Source organism: Amphiura filiformis, chromosome 5 (assembly GCF_039555335.1).
Source record: "Amphiura filiformis chromosome 5, Afil_fr2py, whole genome shotgun sequence".
In the NCBI taxonomy this organism is placed as follows: domain Eukaryota; kingdom Metazoa; phylum Echinodermata; class Ophiuroidea; order Amphilepidida; family Amphiuridae; genus Amphiura; species Amphiura filiformis.
In genome coordinates, this window is record NC_092632.1 from 77,333,094 (window position 1) to 77,359,808 (window position 26,715).

General features: G+C 38.2%; 2 protein-coding genes across 3 annotated transcripts; both read right to left on the reverse strand.

The window, feature by feature from the left end:
- Positions 1 to 1,899: 1,899 nt before the first annotated feature.
- On the reverse strand, positions 1,900 to 25,721 carry LOC140153749 (uncharacterized). 2 transcript variants are annotated; one of them, XM_072176584.1, is made up of 5 exons: positions 25,504 to 25,721; positions 7,680 to 8,395; positions 6,772 to 7,278; positions 5,860 to 6,114; positions 1,900 to 4,998 (listed from the first exon to the last, which is right to left on the reverse strand). In XM_072176584.1, the coding sequence occupies exons 2-5, from the start codon at positions 8,358 to 8,360 to the stop codon at positions 4,141 to 4,143; spliced, it is 2,301 nt and encodes a 766-aa protein (XP_072032685.1). In that variant the 5' UTR covers positions 8,361 to 8,395; positions 25,504 to 25,721; the 3' UTR covers positions 1,900 to 4,140. The 2 variants fall into 2 exon arrangements, with proteins under 2 accessions (XP_072032685.1, XP_072032684.1); XM_072176583.1 differs by lacking the exon at positions 25,504 to 25,721 and adding an exon at positions 15,019 to 16,300.
- On the reverse strand, positions 14,914 to 22,036 carry LOC140153750 (uncharacterized). Its single transcript, XM_072176585.1, has 5 exons — positions 20,495 to 22,036; positions 19,024 to 19,176; positions 17,826 to 18,080; positions 16,485 to 16,545; positions 14,914 to 15,093 (listed from the first exon to the last, which is right to left on the reverse strand). Exons 1-5 carry the CDS (start codon positions 20,672 to 20,674, stop codon positions 15,068 to 15,070), a joined length of 675 nt encoding a protein of 224 aa, XP_072032686.1. The 5' UTR covers positions 20,675 to 22,036; the 3' UTR covers positions 14,914 to 15,067.
- Positions 25,722 to 26,715: the final 994 nt, after the last annotated feature.

Consider the following 26,715-nt stretch of genomic DNA (forward strand, 5'->3'; position numbering starts at 1 on the left):
CATTTTTTTTGAGACAGGCTGTATAGTCAACAGTGTATCTAATTTTGTACAATGACACACATGTCTCCTACTTATTCTGTGACTTTCATGGAAATAGCTTGATTCGTTTTTATGTGACATTGCTATTACTGAAAATGGACGAAAATTGCATGCGTGTAATTTACAGCTCAAATGCATCATAACACACACACCGTCATCATCCCTATATGTTCGTGTTAAAAATTGCCGTGGTAGTACGATAAATCCTCACGTTTTTCAACAACTACGCATGGTGATTTTGTTTGAGATAGGCCGTGCGACTCAGGCTATGCATACAATTTGAGATTTTGAGAGCCGGCCACACTGTTTCTATTCTATGTTTTACGATTTTCGCATGATCAGTATATGGCTGGCCGTAACCGCCACAACGTGGAGCTGCTACGCGTACCTTACTTTTCGCTTCGCGGAGCTAAAATTGACCAATCATGTTAGATCTTTTCATTACGCGGAGCCAGTTGATGCATCATCGTTCCAGAGAGAGAAAACTCTTGCCAAAATTAATGTTTACTATGTGGATTTTAAATGAATCGAATGTAAATAAACCACCAACAGTTGTACAGGATCAATACCATTGTTTGATTAGTGTATAGTCAATGTTACCTTGCATGCATGTGCCATGTGTGTGGCGTGTTTGTTTGTTTGTCTACTGTGTCAGGCCAGGATCACTGACACCACGGTACTGATACTGTCATACTATCACGGTGATCATATTGTTGAATGTTGTTGACTTTAAAATAATCATGATGCAGTCATGTCTACAGTAGAATTCACCACGACCTTTGAAGGACTTAAACCCCATTAAAAGCTATTAAACCAAGATAACACTCAATGAAAACAGCTCAACTATGTTACATCAGATCTTCTCTGGTTAAATACACACTGCACTTGTGTCTGTTTTACCTGTGCAATGAACAATGAGCTGGTATTATAGTTTCAGTTGGGTGAATGATTATAAAGCTTAACGCAAGGTAACAATACTGTCTGGGCTTTTTGTTTACGAAATGAGACAATAGTCTGCTTATTGTTAACCAGCGTTCTTGAAAATGAGAAGCATAATGGTTTGCAGACTTAACACGGTTTAGAAATAATTTGTTCATATTTTTTGGTGTTATCTGTCGTTTACATATCCTTCCTAAAACACAAAAGTACCAATATTTCCAAACACCTAAATTAGCTAAAAATTTAGGAAATGTTACAAAACTATATTTTCTAGAATTTCAGAGAATACTTTAAATATTGACTGGTTATTTTTTACACAGTGACGTCATATAGGCAATGGCATAATACTTCTAACATACACTAGGTCACGCGTCAATGGTGAGCGCACTGAGTATTGTGTATAGGAAAAGCGGGCAGTACCGTAACTACAGTATGTATGGCCTACTACTAGTATATAAAGTAAATCCGAACTGGTTTGCTGAAGGTCGAATTCGCATGAGGCCACGCCCGCGCAAGATGTACAAATCAGCTCCGGCGATACACTGCAGATCGCAGAATTGTGTGCATGGTTTACCACCACTCTGCCTAGCTATATAGTTGTGTACAATACTGTATGAGTTTCTTGTGAGTGCATGTCCATCTTAATAATAAGTCGGTTCGTACTTTTCATACTTTTTGAATCATAACTATCGTGACCGAGGATATCTTGCAACTACGTGAAGCTCGTCTGGCAAATTCTTAATGACTAAATTCGCTTCACGTAATGAGTAAGTCGTACTTGATTGGTCAGTTTTACCTCCGAGTAATGAAAAACTCTAACATGATTGGTCAATTTGGCTCCACGGAACAAAAAAATCAGCTACGCGTAGCAGCTCCACCATGGCGGTTATGACCTACCATATCAGTATGACAGTATCCCATATGATATTTCTATTGTAAGAAAATTTTATTTGTTGTCACGTAAATCACAGGTTTCGTTTAAATGTACTAACTGGAAATTAAATGTACTAATTAGTGAGGACCGGTATTTTGCTGTGGATATGTTTAACTGCAATTTTGATGTAAAACATTTGAAATCCTGGGTAAAAATTTTGATAATATTTAACTCTTTGAGAAAATTATTTTATAAAGGAATGCTGGTAAAACCAGGTGCAATACAATGTACATTATTGACACACTATCACGCTCTTTATCTTCGTCAATAATAGAATAATCGATTTCAATCGAATTGAATGCATGAGTTTGTAGTTGACTACTGAGCGACCTAAGCGATCGATTGCTAGCCAATCAGATAGAACTCCTTTTCTTGCGTTCAGTGAAATACCACTCGCCTGTCGCTCACTACCACTCGCCCGTCGCTCACCAACGGAGTATTAAATTTATATTTATCGTATAGGACGTCGACGGTGTGACACATGGATCCGTTATCACCATCGTCCAGCCGCACTGTGCAATATATATTGGAGAAATCCTACATTTTTTGTAGGAAATAGGGCCCACACCAAATTTGGCACAGATGTTGCGCTTACAACGCTGAATAATTCTTGATATGGGAATAAGTGAAACATTTCAATATGATTTCAGATATTTAGGTTGAAAAACATATTTTTATGTGATTTTTACCACTATACACCAAGGTAAAAGAGATGGCTACTCTAGTCTGTTAGCATTGCTCTGGTATGATCTTGGCTTACACAAAAGAGATGGGCTGTGAGCATTGCTCTGTCATGATCTTGGCCTACACACCAAGGTAAAAGAGATGGCTACTCGAGCCTGTTAGCATTGCTCTGGTATGATCTTGGCTTACACAAAAGAGATGAGCTGTGAGCATTGCTCTGGCATGATCTTGTCCTACACACAAAGGTAAAAGAGATGGGTACTTTGGCCTGTGAGCATTGCTCTGGCATGATCTTGGCCTACACACCAAGGTAAAAGAGATGGGTACTCTGGCCTGTGAGCATTGCTCTGGCATGATCTTGTCCTACACACCAAGGTAAAAGAGATGGGTACTCTGGCCTGTGAGCATTGCTCTGGCATGATCTTGCCCTACACACCAAGGTAAAAGAGATGGGTACTTTGGCCTGTGAGCATTGCTCTGGCATGATCTTGGCCTACACACCAAGGTAAAAGAGATGGGTACTCTGGCCTGTGAGCATTGCTCTGGCATGATCTTGTCCTACACACCAAGGTAAAAGAGATGGGTACTCTGGCCTGTGAGCATTGCTCTGGCATGATCTTGGCCTACACACCAAGGTAAAAGAGATGGGTACTCTGGCCTGTGAGCATTGCTCTTGCATGATCTTGGCCTACACACCAAGGTAAAAGAGATGGGTACTCTGGCCTGTTAGCATTGCTCTGGTATGATCTTGGCCTACACACCAAGGTAAAAGAGATGGGTACTCTGGCCTGTGAGCATTGCTCTGGTATGATCTTGGCCTACACACCAAGGTAAAAGAGATGGGTACTCTGGCCTGTGAGCATTGCTCTGGCATGATCTTGGCCTGCACACCAAGGTAAAAGAGATGGGTACTCTGGCCTGTGAGCATTGCTCTGGCATGATCTTGTCCTACACACCAAGGTAAAGGAGATGGGTACTTTGGCCTGTGAGCATTGCTCTGGCATGATCTTGGCCTACACACCAAGGTAAAAGAGATGGGTACTCTGGCCTGTGAGCATTGCTCTGGCATGATCTTGTCCTACACACCAAGGTAAAAGAGATGGGTACTCTGGCCTGTGAGCATTGCTCTGGCATGATCTTGGCCTACACACCAAGGTAAAAGAGATGGGTACTCTGGCCTGTGAGCATTGCTCTTGCGTGATCTTGGCCTACACACCAAGGTAAAAGAGATGGGTACTCTGGCCTGTTAGCATTGCTCTGGTATGATCTTGGCTTACACAAAAGAGATGGGCTGTGAGCATTGCTCTGGCATGATCTTGGCCTATACACCAAGGTAAAAGAGATGGGTACTCTGGGCTGTGAGCATTGCCCTGGCATGATCCTAACCTTTATACCAACTTCTTACTTGAAAGATTGTTTAATCCAAACAATCATGATCTGTAATTTCTGGCACTTTAAAAAGTGCTGGTGCTGCATTATAAGAACCTGTGAACAACATGTTATGTCTTAGATCCACCATCTTTGAGTCATCCTCTACCACAATGCTAGTCCTGCAAAACATACCTCCTTTGTCCACATAAACTCTTCTGTTCATCACACAAGCTCTTTTGCTTATTGGGTGGAATCATTGATTGATTCACTTTCTCTCCAATAGCGACTACAGGTACTTCCCCGTCAAAGTCACAAACAAGCTTACAAACATGGCTAACATATAGGCCATCCCCTTCCCTGTCATTTTCACTCACTGACTGATACCAGATCTGATAGCATTCTCCATTTTGTACACTCAATTTGCATTTTGGGAATCTAGATCGAAACCTTGGATCAGATGGTTGCTTGAATTTTGTGAGCGCTTCTTGCAGGAACCACTGATCACTGTTAGGGTTGTACACCTGTATAACGCATTCTACCATATCACTGACAATATGCCTCTGCCCCACTACTATTAACATACCTTTGAAGGCTACTGCACATGGGTATTCCACATTCTCAGGAAGATCGGCTACCATGTTCCAATCTTCTCTACACACATTATACCTCTGACACATAACAGAAAAATACAAGTCTCCCTTGTCATAAAATGCCCCACCAATGACATAGATATTATCCTTAAGATAAACCATGGCATGCTTGTTTCGTGGATATAACATCGGTTCTAAGCATATCCAACGCTTGATTTCTACATGATAACGAGTAAATGTATTCACTTCTTGACATGATAGGTCACTATAACCTCTTGAACTGTAAAGTCTCCCATTTACATTTAACAAAGCCTCGCAAGAATGGAATCTATATTTGGCCTCAGAATCCCCACGGTAGATAGCAAATTCGGAGGCACCATGATCATAAACAGTTGCACGTAAGTGGCAACTTCGCCTCATCCACTTGACTGCAATCTGACCCTGTAACATGAAGTTAAGTTGAGAAATATAATACGTACATTAGAAATGCTGTACTGTTAAGGGATCGGATAGCAATGTTTGCACAGTATTATTTGTGGGATGTGAGTGCACATCAGACATATCGAATTGCATTCTGAATCATCATCATCATCATCAGTCGGCCGTGGAGCAGGAGACTACAAGCTTTCTCCAGCTATTGGGCAAGTGAAACAATTTTGTTTGACTGCAGCATCCTTCAGTACCCCTGGAAGTGCTAGCATCCCAGCAGCATCCCTTCAGTATCTCCCAGTATATTTCTCTTATTCTGAATACGAGGAATGTACTTCTGATATCAAGTAATCTTGATTTTTTGAAATTGGTGATATAAAACTCATTTTATGGCAAATTATTAAAAATTGCTCTTTTTTTAATTTTTCATAGTTAACAGTCCTTGAAGTAAAATTTATAAATCTACAGATATGTACTTAAAGTGTATGTAGCTGGGAGGAAAGCCAACAATCATTTGCAAATTTTGACCTTTTGTATTGAAGATACACATTTTAAACCCAAAAGATCTCAAATTCATTAGATTGATCGATTTTACTTCAAGATTATCAAATATAAAAAATATCAATTTTTAATAATTTGCCATAAAATTTGTATTATATCGTGAAAATCTAATTATAAGAAGATTATTGTGAGAAATCTAACTCAGGCAAATCAGGTGGAGAGGTAGTCTATTTCCAAGGTCACCAAGTATAGTCTCCACCACAAGTAGAATCTACCTCTGCTCACGGCAGCAAGAGAGTCTAACATGCCAAAGACACATACTTTTGGGATTCCTCACCTTATATCATAAACAGAAACAAATATATCACCTACCACAAGCATTGTCCTTGAACAAAACAGGTCTGGACAGCTCAATTTCAGCTGAAACGAATCCTGGGATGATTTCAGCACTATCAATCTGTCAAGAACTGCTTTGCATTCTGGGATGCCTTCAAAGCGATGATCTACAATCTTAGTAAGCCTTTCTACAGAAAGACAGCCAAGACCAACTTTAGCAAGTATCTCTGCTGCATTACATGATCTCCTGCTCCAGTCATATGCAATCCAATTGACTATATTTGACACAAGCTGCAAGTCGTAAAATAACAAAAGAACAGGATTACTGGAAAGCAATGTTGACAATATCCATATAGCTACCAATTTAATGAAGTGTAATTGAAGGAAGTATCTGTATCTCAAAAAATTGTCGAGTGCAATGATGTTCCAGTAATACAATGAAGGCTGACGACAATTGAGCACAAATGACCATTATGTCATTGCACTTAGGCATTTTTGGCGCGGGAATTTTGAATATCGCGTGTTGAGAGCTGACTGTTTTTATTCGTTTTTATGGTCAATATGAGTTTGTTTTATATAAAACAATGTGATTCGTGCTTGATAATTATTTTTCTAACATGAAGGCATAATGTTATGATTGCCGGAGACTCCCTTTAATCAAATGGATCTAAGGTTGGATGCAAACTGCATGTTTTGGTTGCTTTATCTGTTTATCATATTCATTGGAGCATATCATGGACTTTACATTTATTTTACTTTGATTAAATCTGTTTTGGGAAACTTTTTTATGTTCAGAACAATTTTTTCAATCCTTTAGGCCAATTATTACTTTATGAATTCAACTAAACCAGGATTTTAATAAATGTTTTTATGAATTCAGCTAAACCAGAATTGTAATAAAATCAAAAACAGTCGTTTAAAAACTTATTGCTTTACATATGGTCTTACATTTATGTCATACTTGGAGTCCTCCATTGGTTCATTATCTTTGGAGTCCTCCATTGGTTCATTATCTTTGGAGTCCTCCATTGGTTCATTATCTTTGGAGTCCTCCATTGATCCATTATCTTTGGAGTCCTCCATTGATTCATTATCTTTGGAGTCCTCCATTGGTTCATTATCTTTGGAGTCCTCCATTGATCCATTATATTTGGAGTCCTCCATTGGTTCATTATCTTTGGAGTCCTCCATTGATCCATTATCTTTGGAGTCCTCCATTGATCCATTATCTTTGGAGTCCTTCATTGATTCATTATCTTTGGAGTCCTCCATTGATCCATTATCTTTGGAGTCCTCCATTGATCCATTATCTTTGGAGTCCTCCATTGATTCATTATCTTTCATTGTTGACAACAAGGTCCTCCGCAACTGTGGATATTCAAGTGAGGATATCGAATGACACTCGTGCTGATATTCCAAAACCTTCAACCAAAAGCACCTATCAACACAGAAGTCCTGAATATGCATAAAAATATAAATGGTATATCATTCACATCACTGTGCAAAGGTGAGAGCACATCAGACATATTGAATTTATCTTGTCCTACACACCAAGGTATTATGAATACAAAGAATGTCCTTCTGATATCATATAATTTTGTCCTCAAAGTAAAATTTATAAATCTAATGATATTTACTTAAAGTGTATGTAGCTGGGAGGAAAGGTCGACAATCATTTGAAAATTTTGGCTTTTTGTATTAAAGATATCGTTTTTTTTGGAAAAATGTGCATCTTCATGACCATGAAAAATACTGTGGAAATATTGTTATCTGATCCCTTAATGAAGGTGTACAAAATTGCTAAGAAGTTCCAATGTCTCTCCTCACACACTACTAACTTTTCCCAGTCAACTTACCTCTGCAATAATTCTAGGCTTGAACTCTCGCAGTAAAGTATCATCCAGACATTTCAGTATTTGTCCACAGCTTACACCCTTGTTAATCAATTCATGCTCAGACTCGTCCAAAGTAGATAACAGTTTATAAAGTACACATTGTGAACATTTTGTGGACACATCTTGAAAGTCATGTGCATCAGCCAACTGCCAAATGACCAAAACTTCATCTATCTCGATTTTGTAAAATCCTTCTGACTCCCAAAAATGCCTTGGATACACACAAAACAAACTATCCATCAAAAACTGTTTACACATCTCCAGAATGTTGCCTAATTGTAAGTAAGCTGCCATCTGAAAGATTTCAACTACCTCTGAAATATTTGTCATATCACTATCATTCAGTTTTGTCTGAAGCTTGCCTGTGTACATGTAGTTTAACACTTGAGCAAAAGTATCACCATTACCCTCAATATGAACTTCTTGAAGGCTGTTTTCTTTGAACCCTGACGTGAACATTGCCAAGAAATAGTCACTTGCTGCACATAGGATTGCTTTGTGGACATGAAAGCTTCTAGTACCGACATGGATCTTCACGTCACAAAGAGTACCACTGGATCTGAACTCGTTAAGTTTGGAGGACAGTTCAGACATGTACTTGCTTGCCCGCTTACTTGACTCGTCACTGTCGTCAGAATCCATAGTGATGTTGTTAGTCTAGAGAAGTCAATGATTATCTGAAAATAATAAAAAAAAAGTGCACATGTATATAATCAAAACTACTTGCACACTGACCTCCAAATTATGCTATAATTTCATTATGACACATCATGATGCAGTCATGTCTACAGTAGAATTCATCTCGACCTTTGCAGGACTTAACCCCATTAAAAGCTATTAAACCAAGATAACACTCATTGAAACAGCTCAACTGATTAAATCGGATCTTCTCTGGTTGTGCACAAGTGACTGTTTTCATATGCGATATCGCAATAAAGCTGGTATTCATAGCTTCAGTTGGGTAACCGATTATAAAGGAAGCGAAAGGAAACAATGTTATGTGTGGCTTTGTTCACGAAATCAGACAATGGCGTGCTTTTTGTAAACCAGCATTCTTGAAAATGAGCAACATAATGATTTTTGACTTAACACGGTTTGGAAATAATTTCTTCATATTTTTGGTGTTATCTGTCGTTTACATGTCCTTCCTAAAACACAAAAGTACGACCCTCTCCAAACACCTAAATTAGCTAAAAATTTAGGACATGTTACAAAACTATATTGTCTAGAATTTTAGAAGAGTACTTTTAATATTGGCGGTTATTTTTCACACAGCTTATCGTTAACTAGGCAATGTACTGTTACCTATAACATTAACTAAAACACCAAAGTACGAATATTTCCAAACATCTAAATTAGCTAAAATTTAGGACATGTTAAAAACTATATTTTCTAGAACTTTAGAAGAGTACTTTTAATATTGGCGGTTATTTTTCACACAGCGACGTTAACTAGTCATATCCCCATACTGTTAACGTAGGGCTATTTGTAAAGGTCACGCGTCAATGGGAAAGAGCACTGTGTATTGTGTATAGGAAAACGGACAGTAACTGCAGTATGTACAGTGGCGTAGCGTCATAGGGACACGGAGGGGGGGGGGGCACCTGCCCCCCAATCGATTGCAAAATTTAGAAAATCCCATAGGAAAATTGCCAAAAACAGCTTGTGCCTCATAATAAAACCTGGTGCCCCTAATCAGACCCGGTGCCCCCAATCAGGCGACTCCACGCCACGCCACTGAGCGCACAGAGACTTGGTTATAACTATCATCCAAACTTAAAAAGAAATTTAGTAATAGAATATTTCACATGACATGCTTTGCAAAAAATGACAACTCTGCATGGAAAAACGATGTAGCCTTGAATGTTCAAATATGTACAAATGTGTATATGTGTCAAAGTTAGTCTGGAGTAAAGTTAGTATAGGGAATTTTCCAGTATAGTTTTCAGCAGAGAACTTCAGCAGTCTGTAAATTTCGGTCACATGTTGACAAAATAAATTTCAGTAACATTAAACTTCACAAAGAATTGTTTTAATACGTTTGTTAATTGGTGACGTTTGAGTGACTTGAAGTACCAGTAGTTATAGTTCCACGCTCTATCTCTAGTAGCTTTTGTATTGTCATGGATAGCACTCAGTAATAGTAGATAAAATTTTCTCAATTAAAGGGCACTTCGTGATCCACAGCCTCATCCCCCAACTATTCCAAAAAAAAAATTGAGATTTTTATATCACTGGAATACTCTGGCTACATAATGTTTATGTACAAAATATTTCTTGCAGATTAATTCGTTTAGCAAAGATATCATGAAATTTGAATTTCGTTCTGGTGCACCAGAACGAAATTACAACGTATTGTCTATGGAGCAGTGTAATACACATAATCATGCATAACTTCATAAGCATAAAATCGGAATCAACTGAAATTTTGGGAATATGCTTTTTTTTTTTTTTTTTACTGAAAAATGTCATAAAAAGAGGATGCTAGGATCACGAAATACTCCTTTAATCTAAGTGTAGTAATAGTATTTTTAGTAAGGCCAAAAAAAATTTGTTTGCTTGCCCTCCACCGACTAACCCAAAATCAGTTTCAGCACTATTAAAAAAATGTTTAGATTTTAGTTTTTTAATGGTTTAGTTTTTTTATAGATTTTAATGGTTTTTATTACTTTTTCTGTATCTAAGTTTCATTTCCCAGGGGCGGATGGGGGGGGGGGGGGCACCCAGCATGTGCCCCCCTAGTCCTAGTAACTAGGAAGATCAAACCCTATCATAATCATTTGGATGTTTAAATTAACAGATAATACCCAATGTTGCTCAAGTCTAGCCAAGAATTTGCTCAGCGATAGCTTCACATTCTAGGCTAGAGACCATTGCATTCAAAATCTAGTCGGATTCGCTGAAGCATGACACCATTTAAGGTTGGTCTGAACTCTGGAATTATGGAAACTTTCGGGCCTCATAACTGCTAAAGTGTTGGTGTAAAGTATATAAAAGTATACATATTTAGAATGGCAAAGACTTGATAAGTTCAAATTTTAGCAGTTATGAGGCCCGAAAGTTTCCATAATTCCAGGGTTCAGACCAACCTTAAAGCAATGGAAGTTCAGAAGTAAAAATAGCCAATCACCATCGACAGACGATTGCATAAAAAATGTTGCTAAAATTACACTTCAGCAAAATTTTAGACTGTCTTGCTCAAAAGATACAGTTGACTCATTCGAAATAACTTTCATCGAAATTTCAACATTAACAGAATAAAAAACCTTCCGTGCAAAAAGTTGCAACACTGTCTGACCGAAAAAACAATAGTAACGCACTCTAGCATCAAATGCATAGCTATCATGTGCAAATTCAAAGCTAGAGTTCTCAAGTAAACACAATGTAAATGATGAGCACAGGTCTCAGTTACTGGGACTAGCCCCCCCCTATTTTTTACAGAGCAGCGCCTGACTTTGTGTATTTTTGCAGAGCGGCGCCTGACTTTTAGTGGGGGGGGTGCCGAGCCATGCTGCGTGTTCAGCCCCCCTTTCGAAAAATTCCTGGATCCGACCATGTTTCCCATTTCAGCTAAATTTGACCAACAACATTTTTCTTAGGGGACCGTTCGCAAACACTTGTTAGGGGGCCTGATGCAAAAAAGGGGCCTGAAAATTTTTGACCCTCCTAAGGGGGGGGGCCCTGAAAAAAATGACAAATTTTCCTGGGAAAATCGAGTTAATATGCTTTTCTATGGGGTTGACCCATAATTTTCATGTTAAAAAGGGGGGCCCTGAAATTTTTGAGGTCTGTAAAGGGGGGGGGGGGCAAAACATTTTTGTGATAAATTTTTTTTGCATCAGGCCCCCCCCTTAAGAGTGTTTGTGAACGGTCCCTAAGAAGAAAATCATTACTGCAAACTCATAACATTTATAACGGTCCATTCATGCATTGTTTCCAATAAACTTGATGTCTTATGCCTGTACATGTAAGTATGCAGTCATTCTAATTGAATCAATTTCTATGTGTATCTTGTGTATTGAAGGTCTGAAGTGAATTATTGTATTGATGTATCATTCCACATGGCCAATGTGCATGATGTGGTACAAATCAATTTGTATAGTTCAATGCCTACTGTCCAGGCCTGTACAGTAGTCAACTCGTCATTAATAAAAGATTTAAAAAAAATTCCGACCGTCCGACCCTAGTACTAGGAACTCATACCGTACTTAGCTCTTAAAATAGGGCAGCATCAATTCAGTATCGAAGTTACGTAATGTTACTATGTCAACGGGATCACGCGCTAGAGTAATGAACCACGATCGAAATGATCACCACATAAAGTATATGGCACTCGAAGGCATACCAAAGTAGCGTGATCCGGTAACCAAGAGAATTACGTAACCACTTGATGCTGAATAACGAAGCTGCCCCCGACACAAAAAAAACTGGGGAAAAAGAGGAAGAAGAAAAAGGGAAAGAAAAAAAAAAGAAAAAGAGGGAAGAAAAAAGGGGAAGGGAGAAGAGAAAAGGGGAAGGGAGAAGAGAAAAGGGAAAGAAAGAGGGAAGATCTATACTACTTTTATTGTGAAATTTTGTACTCTGAACACTGGATTTTTAGCTTCTAATATGCCAAAAACCATGAGCTTCAGGGGGCTCCGCCACCTTGACCCCTGCCGTGGCTAGGGACAGGCACATCTGAGCGAGGGCGCTATTTATTTTACTTGATAATAAAGCCCTATGTAAATCTGTGCCATTTTGTGCCACTGAAAACACCATTTTGGAGAAAATGATGAATAAAACCACAATTAATCTGTTTCAGATGCTCTAGTTTGCATTGACAACAGATTCAATGCTTTAGGAAGCAGAATGCAACGTTGACTTCACTTTTGAATATTTTTTTCTGTGAGATATGCCTTGGTGAAAATCACTGTTTTGGTCAAAAAAAGGGGTCAAAAAGGGGCATTTTTGGGAAAAAATTCTATTTCTGACAAAAGGGAAACATGGTTTGACAAAAACTTTCATCCTTTTCACATAACAATTCCAGTTCACTTATTTGCTGGGAGAAAGCACTTTTTGTTATCGCTTGGGAAAAATCATTGTTTTTTGCCTAAAATGGGCCCAAAATGGCCGAAAAATGGCAAAATTTGACCAAAATTAGCACAAAAATCATGTTTTTACCACCTTAAAATTTGAATTTTCATACAAAATTTCACAGATGTGTTGAAAATGATAACATACATAATATTCAACAAAACTTAGATTAAATTACAGTGAAAACAAAAAAAATTGACAGGGGGGCACAAAATTATCAAGTCCCCCATGCACTCCTATGGCAAGGCTTATCAGAGAAAATGGCCCAATGTTCCGACAGTAATTTCGTCATAACTTCACTTAGCAATACAGTAGAAGATTGGTTTTGGTGTCAAATTGTTTCTGAGAAGTTCTCTCTTCCAATAAATAACAATTCATGTTAATAGAATTAATTTGAAATTTTTATGCCTGTCCCTACCGTGGCTTTGCCCCTGGACCCGACCAGGGGCCCTAAGGCGGGCCCCTGGACCCCACCCGTTTATCACTTGCGGCAAGCCAGCTCGCGATTTACATAAATAATACAACTTTTGGTCAAAAATGGGGAAATTTTTCAATCTTGCCCCCCCCTAGGAAGGTCAGGTCTGGTTACGCCCCTGATAGTGGCGGCTGCTTACTTGGATATTTGAACTAGGAAAATCAATAGAACATAAGAAATATTAATTCATATATTTATTTTCTCTCTTCCACAAAATTGTAAATAAGGAGATGAGTGACTTGAAGCCACTAAAATTACCAGACTAATTTGTTTATGTTAAATACAAGCCTGGAAATAAGCAGACTGGGACCAGGAGCAATCTGTTTTTGAACATTGCTCCAGGTTCACTGGGATTTTACAAGCACCAGGAGCAATATTTGAAGAAACAGGAGCAATTTTCAAATAGTAAATCCTTTTCTGCATATAGCATCCCAGCACTACTGCATCAAATGCAAAAACTGTAACCAGCAATTTTCTAAAATAAATTGCTCCTGGTTCATGTGCATTTTACAAGAATTACAAGCGATTGGTGGCTATACGAGGGCAAATTTGCTCCCCGCGCCCGCTTATTTCCAGGCTTGATTAAATACATGAATAGCATTTTCCATAAACTCATAATATTAAAGCAGAACAAAATAATACAATAATTAAAATAAATAAAACAAACAAAAATAAGGAAATACAAAGTTGAACAAATGGAATGAAAAACAAATGACACATGTCCATGTAAACTAATACATTGTAATCAAATTTGTTAATCTTTAGGTGACGAAAAAAAACCCCTGTTTTACGGTCAGACGGACCTTTCAAGTAAGGTCGGTCGGTCGGACTTTTTTTTAAATGACCCCAAGTTGCCAGTTATACATACAATGTACATATCTCATTTTCCCATTGGTTCCTACAGGATGCTGGCTTTTGTTGCAAAATGCATTCATGAACATAGATCTAGTTTACTTTGGAGGGGAGGGGACTTGTATTTCAAGGTGGACACCATGCTCGTGTAAAAAAACAAGTAAAAGGGTTGTTTTTCAGCATTGGGCAAGTACAGCGCTGTACCTGTTTAGGGTGTCAAAAGCAAAAAATCAGGAAAAAGGGTACCGTATGCTTTTCCAAGCAAAATGACTTGCTTAGGCCTTTTTAGGGTACCAAAGTTTAATGGCAAAATATAAAAGGCTATGTTTGGCTTCTATCAGAACAAATCGTAGGGTAAAACATTAAGAAACATCAAACTACTTATATTAAACAAGAACCTGAACATGAAATTTTAATTTCTTAGTGTTAAAAAAATGGCAAAATACTTGCTTAGGGTATGTTTTGCATGCGCTGTGTAATACTCGTTTAGGGTGCGTTTCGAGAGTCCATACAAGAGCATGGTGTCCATCACGTAATGTAAGTGCCCCCCCCCCCCCCGGGTGATACACAAACATAGGTAGGCAATATTTGTTTTGTTATATAATGATATAAAACAAATTCTTTTCCAACAGTTGAATAGTATACAAATATTAACTGTCTATGAGTGTGATGGTCGAAATATAATCAAGAGGTGAAAGATGGATTGTTCCATTCCACGAGCCGGAACGGCGAGTGGAATGGAACAATACATCTTTCACCGAAAGTGATTATATTTAAACCATTACACCTAATTTAAGACAGTTAATATTTGTTTTATATCACTCATACATAAATGCTATTACTTAAAATATTATTTAAGATAGTGAATACATTTTTCATCAACATAACACCATGTTTTACCGTGACATACTTCACATTTTGGTGTCCACCCAATAACTAAATCGGCAAGTCAGCACACGGCCTGGCGCAGGTGCACTACGAATAATCAATATCGAAAAAGTGGAGTTAAACTTACACTGATATACATGCGTCATGGCAACACATTTTTAAAATGATTCAACACACTGAACCTTATACAAATCAACTAAATTTGAAACATCCCATTGATATTGCATAGGCTTATAGTCTATTTACAAGTAATAACCCAATCTAATAGTGTTCAACTCTTACGAAGGCACAGTGGTGCAGCGGTACAGGTATCAGACCCATGATAAGAAGGTTGCAGGTTCGAACCCCAGCACTGCCACTGTACATCATGTTGCTTAGAAACCTCTATTGCCTCTCACCACCAAGGTATGATAGTGCTGGGAAGGTCAAACAGGTATTGAGCGGGAGGAGTGGCAAACCACCAACACTACCACGATTTCAACCAGCTCTATCATGTACGAGCTCCTCATTCAAGCAAAAAAACTGCCCTTAAAATCATCGCTTGCTGCATCCACCATTAGACTTTTTTAAGACTGGTCCTGTTATTTCTGGCACTTTAAACAGTGCCGGTGCTGTATGACGCACGTAACTGTCTAAGAATTTCATACCCAGACCATCTCTTACATTAAGATCAACCATCTTTGCATCATCCTCCACTACAATAATGGTCTTGCAAAACATATCCCCTTTATCCACATAAACTCTTTTGTTCATAACACAAGCCCTATGCTTATTGGGTGGAATCAATGATTGATTCACTTCCTCTCCAATAGCGACTACAGGTACTTTTCCTTCAAAGTCACAAACAAGCTTACAGACATGGCTAACATATAGGCCATCCTGTTCCCTGTCATTTTCACTCACTGACTGATACCAGATCTGATAGCATTCTCCATTTTGTACACTCAATTTGCATTTTGGGAATCTAGATCGAAACCTTGGATCAGATGGTTGCTTGAATTTTGTGGCGCTTCTTGCAGGAACCAGTGATCTCTGTTGGGGTTGTACACCTGTATAACGCATTCTACCATATCACTGACAATATGCCTCTGCCCCACTACTATTAACATACCTTTGAAGGCTACTGCACATGGGTATTCCACATTCTCAGGAAGATCAGCTACCATGTTCCAATCTTCCCTACACACATTATACTTCTGACACATAACAGAAAAATACAAGTCTCTCTTGTCATAAAATGCCCCACCAATGACATAGATATTATCTTTGAGATAAACCATGGCATGCTTGTTTCGTGCATGGTTCTAAGCGTATCCAACGGTCGATTTCTGCATCATAACGGATAAATGTATTCACTTCTTTACATGAAAAATCATCATAACCTCTTGAACTGTAAAGTCTTCCATGTACATTCAATATAGCTTCACAGGAATAGACATGCTTCTTTGCATTATCACCTAACTCATGTTTGTAGGTACCTTCATGAACAGTTGTAAACAAGTAGCAACTTCTATCCTCCCACTTGATGGCAACCTGACCCTGTAACATAAAATTGAGAAATAGAGTACATTAGAATTATGTGAAGTTGCTAAAATTACAAAAGATTTGTGCTTATAATGTTACCAAATACTTGGAAGGTCACGAACAACTTGACTTCTTTCTTGACTTTTTTTTGAAAACATGTATATATTTAAATAAGTACTAAAACCCGGGTCTCTAAGTTAATTAGGAGCTGTTGACAAGTGATCACTGAGAAGTAGGGGACGAGTACAAATGTATGGGGACATATCGCAAACATGGTTCTCATTTTTGGCCTTTTGGTATATCATTGACCCCTTTTTTCTAGGCTAATTTAGGTATATATAGGCCTATAAAATATATGCATGATGTCATTTCTTCCAAATTTCTCAATTCCCCCCCCCCCCCATTTTGCCTTATTGTAGCCAAAATTTGGCAAAAAATTTTGATTTCTTGAAAAATTGGTATATATTGATGGGTCCATTTTCAAATTTTCAGCTTATTCAAACAAAAACAAAAAGATATTGTTACGAGTCGTAAAGACTCAAGCCCAAAACACCTTTTCCCAGTTCTCACACAAATGCACAAATTAACAACACACTGTTTGTGTAAGTTAACAAAATTTAAATCTGTATTGAAAAGTCAAGTACTTGTACAAATGAACAATAAACATGAATGCTACAATCAATTACAATCAATAAAATACACTGATTTATATAATTTTCTTGCTGCTGATTATATAGTTTGTTGGACTCAATGTTCGGATGATTGTCTGATATAATTTCCAGTTCCAACTTTGTAATTCCACGGCAATCCTTTGGCAATAATGACTCTCAAAATAATGTCACTATAAATATTCACTAGTTGCTCTTCGTCAATCGCTCTCCATTCCGTTCCACTTGACACAAATTTAGCAGCTTATTGAATCAGTTATCAGCATGACGATTAAAGACCAAAATAAATCCCTTGGTTTTGGATGACTCCACAATATTTCCTTCATTCAGAGGCTGAGTATATATATATATAGCACCTCCAAATTGAATGATTCCAAGTGTTCAACGTGTGAACCAATAGCAACAGGGATTTTCCCAAGGGCTTGGGCAGCCAGCCATGTAGGGAGTGTTTTACACACCCAAATGTGCAAGTTACACACCCACCTTTTACCAACATGGCCTATACTTTGTACACAAATCATTAAATTTCCACACCCAGGTTTTTGAATTTACACACCCAAACTTGTAAGCAAAGTTAAATTATCAAATTAAATTAAATTACTTAGGCCACATTACACTATGACTTACCACGAGCATTGTCCTTGAACAAAACAGGTCTGGACAGCTCAATTTCAGCTGATACGAATCCTGTGATGATTTCAGCGCTATCAATCTGTCAAGAACTGCTTTGCATTCTGGGATGCCTTCAAAGCGATGATCTACAATCTTAGTAAGCCTTTCTACAGAAAGACAGCCAAGACCAACTTTACCAAGTATCTCTGCTGCATTACATGATCTCCTGCTCCAGTCATATGCAATCCAATTGACTATATTTGACACAAGCTGCAAGTCATAAAATAACAAAAGAACAGGACTGTAAGGTTCACAATAAAAAAAAATTGATATTAATCCGCGATGTTACAAGGCCCACCGATTATGAGTTGATCAAAGTATAACAAGTTAACAAGGTACTCTGCATTGAACCATGGATGTCAAAGAACAGGGATAAAGACCTGGGCGTAATTCTATGGAATATTCATATCATGTTGATCACTCGCATCTGTGAGATTAAAGTTGTTTTTTTTAAACTTCCGTGGTCGGGGTACGCGCTGGTGAATTGCGATCGCGTAAAAGTGACAAGGTCGCCTACTACGCGCGGAACAGACAACCAATGGGTCAACCGACTTGTTGTCAAGTGCGCTGATCAGCCAATCAGCGTGATTGCTTATTTTTTCTGTGTGTACGCTCGTAGACGCTTGGCGCACAGCTCGGACCACGGAAGTTTTAAGAAATTAACTTTAGTATCTTAGAAAAGAGCGGTATTGTATTCAATCTATGATTGCAGACATACGCAGGTGGTGAGTATAGCCTGCTTGTAGTACAGGGCGATATATTCAAATATTGTTTTCACCTATTGCTATGGTAGTTAATCTGATTAAAACGGCATTTCTTGATCCACAGCCTCATCCCCCACTTTTCTCAAAAAAGTTGAGATTTTTATACCACTGGAAACCTCTGACTACATAATATTTATGTACCAAAAATTTCTTGCAGATTAATTTATATAGCAAAAATATCGTCAAATTTGAACGAAATTCCAACAGTGGCCTATGGAGCAGTGTAATACACAAAATCATGCATAACTTGCAAGCGCAAAATCGGAATCAACTGAAATTTTGGGAATAAGAATTTTCATGGATATCTACTGAAAATGTCATAAAAAGACTGAGGATGCTAGGATCACAAAATCCTCCTTTAATATATCACTTTGACGGCAAATTCTTACATGTATGTCATACTTGGAGTCCTCCATTGGGTCCTTATCTTTCATTGTTGTCAAAGTTGTGTCCATTTTTGGATATTCCAGTGAAGATCTCAAATGACTCTCCTGCAGATATTCCAAAACCTTCCACCAAAAGCAGCTATCAACAAAGATATCCTACATGTGCATAAAAGTAAATGGTACAATTAACATTACAGTGTCTTTGAGTATCAAATTTGATAATGAATGAAACACAATACGTGTATGTCTGACCACATCCCCTGGAACCAGTGACCACATCATGATGCGTTTTTGTACTTTTTTCTCATTAACATGAAGATAGGCGTTCCAAATCAGTATATTTTTGAAGAAATCATCAAAAAACTGTTGAAAGTAGTGGTATACCACGTTTGAGATTAATTCAACAGTTTTTTGAAGATATCTTCGGAAATACACTGATTTGGAACTCCTAATTTCAATATGTTAAATGAGAAAAATAGGTTCTCTCATTTGATATCAACTTATTTACATGAATATCATTAATAAAAACACTGTAGACTATATTATCATGATTATCAAGCTTTATAAATGTCGGTAATTCCGTAAGGAATTTGTCCCATTTGCAAGAAACATTTGGAAACATGTTCTTTTTTGCATGAATGCTTGAAAGGGATGACATTTTATTTATGTTCAACATCAATGTTAAAGAATGCCATTTTTCAAATACCGTAAAACCTTGTCTACAAGCATATAGAGCGCTTCTGACAAAAGATAAATTAATCCAGGCGGCAGGCGCCATTATGGAATTAGAGCAAATAAATTATTGATCCAAGCACATACAAACAAGTATTATTGTAAGACCAATTTATTGTATTGGTATATTTACGTATGTATCATATTAATTTAACTTTCATCAAAAACACTATGTTTGTAGAGCGGGTTTCACGGTATATCAGGTCACCTTCCCTTAATTTCAGATTTTCCATACGATAACTCAGATGCCAATTGTTGTAAATTTGTGCCAGTTAATGGATGATTTTGTGAATGCCAAATAATAGGTCATTATAAAATTTGAACGCATGAAGTGTTTCATGCGACTCATGGGGCACAGTAGCAACCAAAGCTTTTCATCGCACTGTAAACAACAACAACAACAAAAGATGACAGCACACTCTGATCCTATTGGGCAATATGTTATGATCACAGTGATGTACCGGTATTACATTATGTTGTACATACAGTACATTTGATGCACTAAAATAATGATCATCCCATGTTCATTTGAGAAAGGCTCCTTTTTGTCAGCAGGCATGTACATATGTATGGGATGTACTTGTACAAGTCTATGTTTAAAAGATATTTATAAAATGTTCCGAGTTAACCAATTTTACCATTAATTTCCTTCCTATAAAATGATGAAAAAGGAGTTTCACTGAGCCCCCCCCCCACACACACACTATATACACATACTAATAAATTTACCCAGTCAACTTACCCCTTCACCACAATTGCCTTTCAATCTGCGTAGTAAATTACCATCCAGACATTGCAGTATCTGTCCACAGCTTACACCTTTGTTTATCAATTCACGCTCAGACTCATCCAAACTAAAAAAAGAGTTTACTGAGCAGAATTTGTGAACATTCTTTGGACACATCTTGAAAGTCGTGTGCATCAGCCAACTGCCATATCACTAAAAGTTCATCCATCCCAAGTTTGTGCGATGCCTCCCATTCCCTTGGATTTGTGTCAAATACATTATCCATTAGAAAGTATCTACACATCTCCAGGATGTTGCCCAGTTGTAAATAGGCAGCCATCTGAAAGATTTCCACTACTTTTGTATTTGTCAGATTCTGCCGACTTGTCTGAAGCCTGCCTGTGTACATGTAGTTTAACACTTCAGCAAAAGTATCACCATTACCATCAATATGAACTTCTTGAAGGCTGTTTTCTTTGAACCCTGATGTGAACATTGCCAAGAAATAGTCACTTGCTGCACACAGGATTGCTTTGTGGACATGAAAACTTCGAGTACCAACATGGATCTTCATATCACAAAGAGTACCACTGGATCTGAACTCATTAAGTTTGGAAGACAATTCAGACATGAACTTGTTTGAATCGTAACTTTCATCAGAGCATGAGCTCTTTGACTCGGTCTCCCTCATATCAATGATTGAGATTCTTTCATTCGACTCATCATCATCAACGTCATCATCACTGACATAGTAGTCAACAGGAACAGGAACTATGTTTTCATCCCAAAAGAGCATTGTTAGTCTATAGATGTCTGTATCTGAAAACAGAAAAAGTACACCTACCTGTATATTCAAAGCGGCTTTCACAAGAAATCTGGCCGCGAACCCGCGAACCAGTTCGCGTAAAGGTTCTCAACATAGATAGTAAATAACAGGTGGTAGTAAGATAATAATTAATTGATTTTCCTAAGCTGCAACAAAACTGCACCCCTGCAGGGTCAGAATTTTGTTTCACAGTGCGAGAATCAATCTTGATTCTTTGCAGAATAAATTTGCGGGTATCATTTGATTCTTGCAAATCAACTTCTGTGTAAACTACAAACGTTTGTGCAATTGTTTCATAAATGGGGGGGGGGGGCATTATGTATCCTTAGCCCTGGGCACCACAACCCCTAGCTACGCCACTGCCTGTGTCCAAGATATTCTATGGGGGTAGGGGCACCAATTTTGTTTCTTGCCCCGGGCGCTACCAACCTAGTTATGCCACTGCCCCAAATGCAACATCTGGGTCGGTTGGGCTCGCATTGCTCGAGAACTCTAGCCAAAAATTTGCTCACCGATAGCTTCACATTCTAGGCTAGAGACGATTGCATTCAAAATCTAGTCGGATTCGCTGAAGCATGACACCGTGTAAAGCAATGGAAGTTCAGAAGTAAACACAGCTGATCACGACAGGCGATTGCATCAAAAATGTTGCTAACATTACACTTCAGCAAAATTTTAAACTGTCCAAAATACGCCAATCTTGCTCAAAAGATACAGTTGACTCATCGAAATAACTTTCATCCAAATTTCAACATTAAGAGAATAAATAACCTCCGTGTAAAAAATTGCACCGCTGTCCGATCGAAAAACCATAGTAAAGTACTCTAGCATCGAATAAATCGTTACGCATAAATAAATTATAAATAAATAAATAAAATAAAATAAATATCGTGTGCAAATTCTCGAGTAAGGCTCGCAGGGCAGGGTTCCTTGTTCTATTTCTAAAAATATTACGATTAACCATTCTGTCCACAATTCTGTAACAATCATTGGCAATATTCAAATGCAGACAGCAAAAGAATTAAGGTACACGTACCAGTTATACTTCACCCATGTATCCTAAACAAATGTGATGCAATCAACCAAAATGAATTGGATGATGGGAATATTGATTTTGAAATATAGCCAATACATTCAACTTCCTTTGTATTTTATTGTTTTGAGCAACACTAAAATGGCCATATCTCTGGAACCGTATATCAAGCTCTGAGAATGGCTCATGTAATACAATTAAAAACTGAAATTTAATTTTGATCGCATCACAAATACTGATTTGTCAACATTAAAACCAGCAACACATACATGTACCTGCACCCTTTAGCGCAGATTTAGAACCGGGGATATAGACCTATGTCCAGTCTGGACACATCACACTTCATGTGTGATGTGTCCAGCTAATCAGCAAACGAACACATAAGGTGGACAAGTTAGCATAACAGCCTGTCAATTTACGCTTCCTGAAAACACTCTTGCACATAACATACTAAACCACAAACTCTCTAACTTCAACATGCACTACTCACAAAATAAAACAAATATTAATTATTGCCGATCCTGCAGAATAACTTACATACATGTAATCGTCAATTTCATGGAATCCCGTTGCTCAGAATTGCAAAATCTACGAAGAACTGTCAAATGCTCTGTGGATGCGCTTTATAAATCAGAGTGTGAAACTGACTTTATACCACTCGCTCGCTTTTGCAGAAAAGTGAAGTCTTGTGGCACAGGGGCATGACGCCATGGACGTGTGCAAAATTTCCGACGGGCGCCATATAACCTGTTTTGTGATTGGTTGCAAAAAACATTCATTGCAATCGTAAGCCAATCAATGAACGCGACAGCCTTTTGTGGTATTAATTAATGTGACCCCCATGTGACCCGCCAGTAAAGTACGTCTAACCTGATTGGTTTACAAAACTACTTAATTGCTAAGCCAGTCAGCGTGCTCGATGCTTAACAACCTCGTGAGAGGTTTTCGAGAGGTGAATTCACGTGGTGATCCAGCGATCGAGTATAAATTCAGCTTGACAACTGCTCTCGCAGGTGCAATAACAATACATGGACACAATCACTGACATTTACACAATGATTGACAAGCATGGGCTGGATTTTACGATCGAGGTAAGGTTTTCGGCCTGTCCCTGCATGAATATCCTTAGTTTTCAGCATCAAAGATACTTGCGATGACCATTTTTTTGCGGACACTTTGATAACAGATACCGGTAACTTTTATAGGTCATAGGGTAGAAACGATAGCTGTACAATTGTACAAAATATACATTTTGTTCTAGGCCTAAAATGTTGTGCACAAAAATGTGTTTCCGTACATTGCGGAAGTCTTGGGATGTGATACACAAAATAATATAGACCCCACTTGTTAAAATCAGTTGTGAATATGGTGAATAAGAAACGGTGAATCCGGTGATCGAAAACCCAAGGAAGGAACAAAGTCAAAAGATGCATGTTCTGATCAACAGAACGTATGCCGCTAATTCTCATGCTCGAGAAATCAATACGGCATCCAATAGAACAATCTGCAACTTTTGAATTTGCCACCGAACTTCCTTGAAATTTTGGATCACTGTGTCTTTTATTTCATGACCGATTTCAACGAAATCCGAGCTAAATGATGCAGTTATTGGCTGCTGGTTTTAATTTTACCAAATTAAAAAAACAAAACATTTTTCGTGACCTGGGTTTTCGAAAAAAAAAAGGTGGAAGAGGTGCTTTCAGGTGATTTAACTTTCATCCAAATTTCAACATAAACACAATAAATAACATCCGGTGCAAAAAAGGTCACCGCCGCGCCGCCCCACGCTGTCCGACCGAAAAACAATAGCAATGTACATATTCCATAACATGTACTCCAACATCGAAAGCGCAACTATTGTCTAGACCTGCCTGCAAGGCTTCATAATGTCATAATGTTAATTCATAACCTCATTAATATACGCGAAACCTGTAATCTAATCAAAAGAAATTGATTGCCTGACCGCACACTAATTGCGAGGTCATTAATAACTCACAATGACTCCGGACGCGCAACAATGACTTCTGCGCGTGTGCGTGTATAAGCTACACGTTATGGCAACGCACACGCCTACGCGATGCCGTCGCGCTTCTGTGATTGGTAGCTCTTGTTGTCGGCGCGAATGTTATATTCGCCTGGTTGATTTTTTTTGTAGGGTAGGTTACAACAATGATTAACACTGGTTATATTTAACGTTTTATGGCATAAAATAACATAAAATGCCATTTTGATTTGTTCAAAATATTAGATACGACGGTAATGAATGACAATAATATAGGTAACCCAGGCAAACCTTAGTTAACACATTTGCTGGTCAGCCAAATTCGCCGACAATGTCAATGCATTTTTACATAGAAATTTAAAACTTGTGCCCGAAGAAAGAAACCTACATAAATATGTTTTCTATACTTCACTTGACCCAAATATATAATTTTTATGGTGATAAGTCACCCGCACATGGAATTTCAGAGGATTTTGATAGCAGTTCCATTAAAAAAGCTGCTATCGCCATGAGACTAAGATCTAGAAAACACCCCGAAATGCCGTTTTGGGGAATTTTGCTAGATGAATCTTTTTGATGAAAGTCAGGCTTTGACAAGATGTAACTTTTCACGGAAAGTGCTATGAAAAAAAGGTTTTCAGTTTTGGCTTTGTTTACTCAAGGGCTTTAATTTGATATATAAAATGATGCAGTTTGATGGCAAATTTGAATTCACCTAGGATACCTAAATAATAACTTTGCACCATCTATTTTGAGGTGTGTGAAATTGTCGGGTTTTGTTTTGGGCCTTAATACTTTTTCCTCGGGAGCTACCGCTCCCTCGGAAAAATATCTCAGCCCAAAACAAAACCCTCCGATTTCACACAATGACCTCAAAATAGATGGTGCGCAGTTATTATTGTCTAAATAAAGATACCGAGTTACAGTTACTGGAACTAAACTATCGTCATGATCGTGTGCAAGTTCGAAGCTAGAGTTTTTTTAAGCTTAACTAAATATTAAAATAATCTAAGGCAGCACATTATTTCCAAAATAGAACAAGTGTAGAGTCAGAGTGGTAGATATAGCGTTGTTGGAAATATTGTTATTGTTTTCATCGTGTCATTAGTTTCCGTTCAGCGAGTCGAGTTATCTACGGAATTATGCAATAAATAGAAGCTTACGATCGATCAAGTTAGAGATATCTTGATGTTGTTTGTTCATGAGTTTCCAACTTCCGGTATGCACCCAGACAAACGGTATGCAGGGCGCACACCACTAAATAATCGCCCCATTGAAATACGTGTAAAAACACCAGTTTTATTTGCTCGTTTTGAGGCCTTTTCGGCGCTTTCTGAGAAATTTAAGGATAACCAGTCGATTGCAAATCGATGAAAGTTTAACATATTGTAATGATTTTTCCTCAACGGGGTATTGGTACGGATTCCGGTTTAACACGTATAACAACATAAAGTGGAGCAAAAGACAAATCAAATACGGTATCACAAAGAAAGACAATTTATTCACAATATATGAAACCTATGTGACAAAAACCGCTATTATGAATTGTCATGTCATTAAAATAATGGTAAGTCGTACAGTGATGCACAGAAAGAAAAGTACGTGTTCAAATGACAAGCTCGAAACAAAGTGATGACTGACTGTTGCTGAGGCACGTAGGCAGGCGCCAAAAAGTAAAGCCTGCCCTCCTCAACAACAGTACAGCCAATCAGGAAAGTCGCCACGAGAGGGCGACGCAACTTTCCGTCTACCAGGCCGTGCATAAATGCGTCTACCTTTCGCCGCAATTAAAGCGTACCAAAAAGAGAGACACATTAGCAACCATGCAGAAGGGAATGATCATGCGCGAGTCGATCGGTCAACAAACTCTCCAGGTCAATGTCCGTTCGTCAGTCAAAGGCGACGCATTTTTCCATCGCCCAAGTCATCGTAGGAAAAAGATAGGGAGACACCCGTAGGCTCAGGGCATTTCAATATGTTTCAATGTATGGGTAGTCTTCCGTCTCGTTTTCCCGGTAGGAGCCGCTAAACAGCGCCCTCACCGTTTCTGCCCATTTTTTAATACGCGGACCTATTTTCTCGATAATTATAAAAATGCGACTTTTTAGTGATTCAAATTCATGCACAGGCTTTACACTTTTATTTAAGCTATAATTCGCTACTCTTTCTGATTATTAGTCCAAAGAGCAGCCCATTGTACCTCAAATTCTTTCTGTATTTTACCGGAACTCAGTAGGGTTGCACAAATGGCGCATTGATTTAGTGGTGTGCTCCCTTCAGGCATAAAATGTTTCCTACAGGCTCTCTAAAACACTAATTCCTGATTGGTTGGTAAAGTTAGCCAGGTTTTTCAAGACAGGTGTTTAATTTTTTCT

Bases quoted from the DNA above. Each gene is read 5' to 3' on its own strand.
- LOC140153749 (XM_072176584.1), bottom strand. From the start codon at position 8,360: ATGGATTCTGACGACAGTGACGAGTCAAGTAAGCGGGCAAGCAAGTAC. The intron at 6,115-6,771 runs GTAAGACCATAT...TACGACTTGCAG, and splicing joins ACTCCAAGTATGACATAAAT to CTTGTGTCAAATATAGTCAA. The intron at 4,999-5,859 runs GTAGGTGATATA...TTCATGTTACAG, and splicing joins GTTCAAGGACAATGCTTGTG to GGTCAGATTGCAGTCAAGTG.
- LOC140153750 (XM_072176585.1), bottom strand. From the start codon at position 20,674: ATGCACACGACTTTCAAGATGTGTCCAAAGAATGTTCACAAATTCTGC. The intron at 19,177-20,494 runs GTAAGTTGACTG...ATGCACATGTAG, and splicing joins AAGGCAATTGTGGTGAAGGG to GATATCTTTGTTGATAGCTG. The intron at 16,546-17,825 runs GTAAGTCATAGT...TTTATGTTACAG, and splicing joins GTTCAAGGACAATGCTCGTG to GGTCAGGTTGCCATCAAGTG.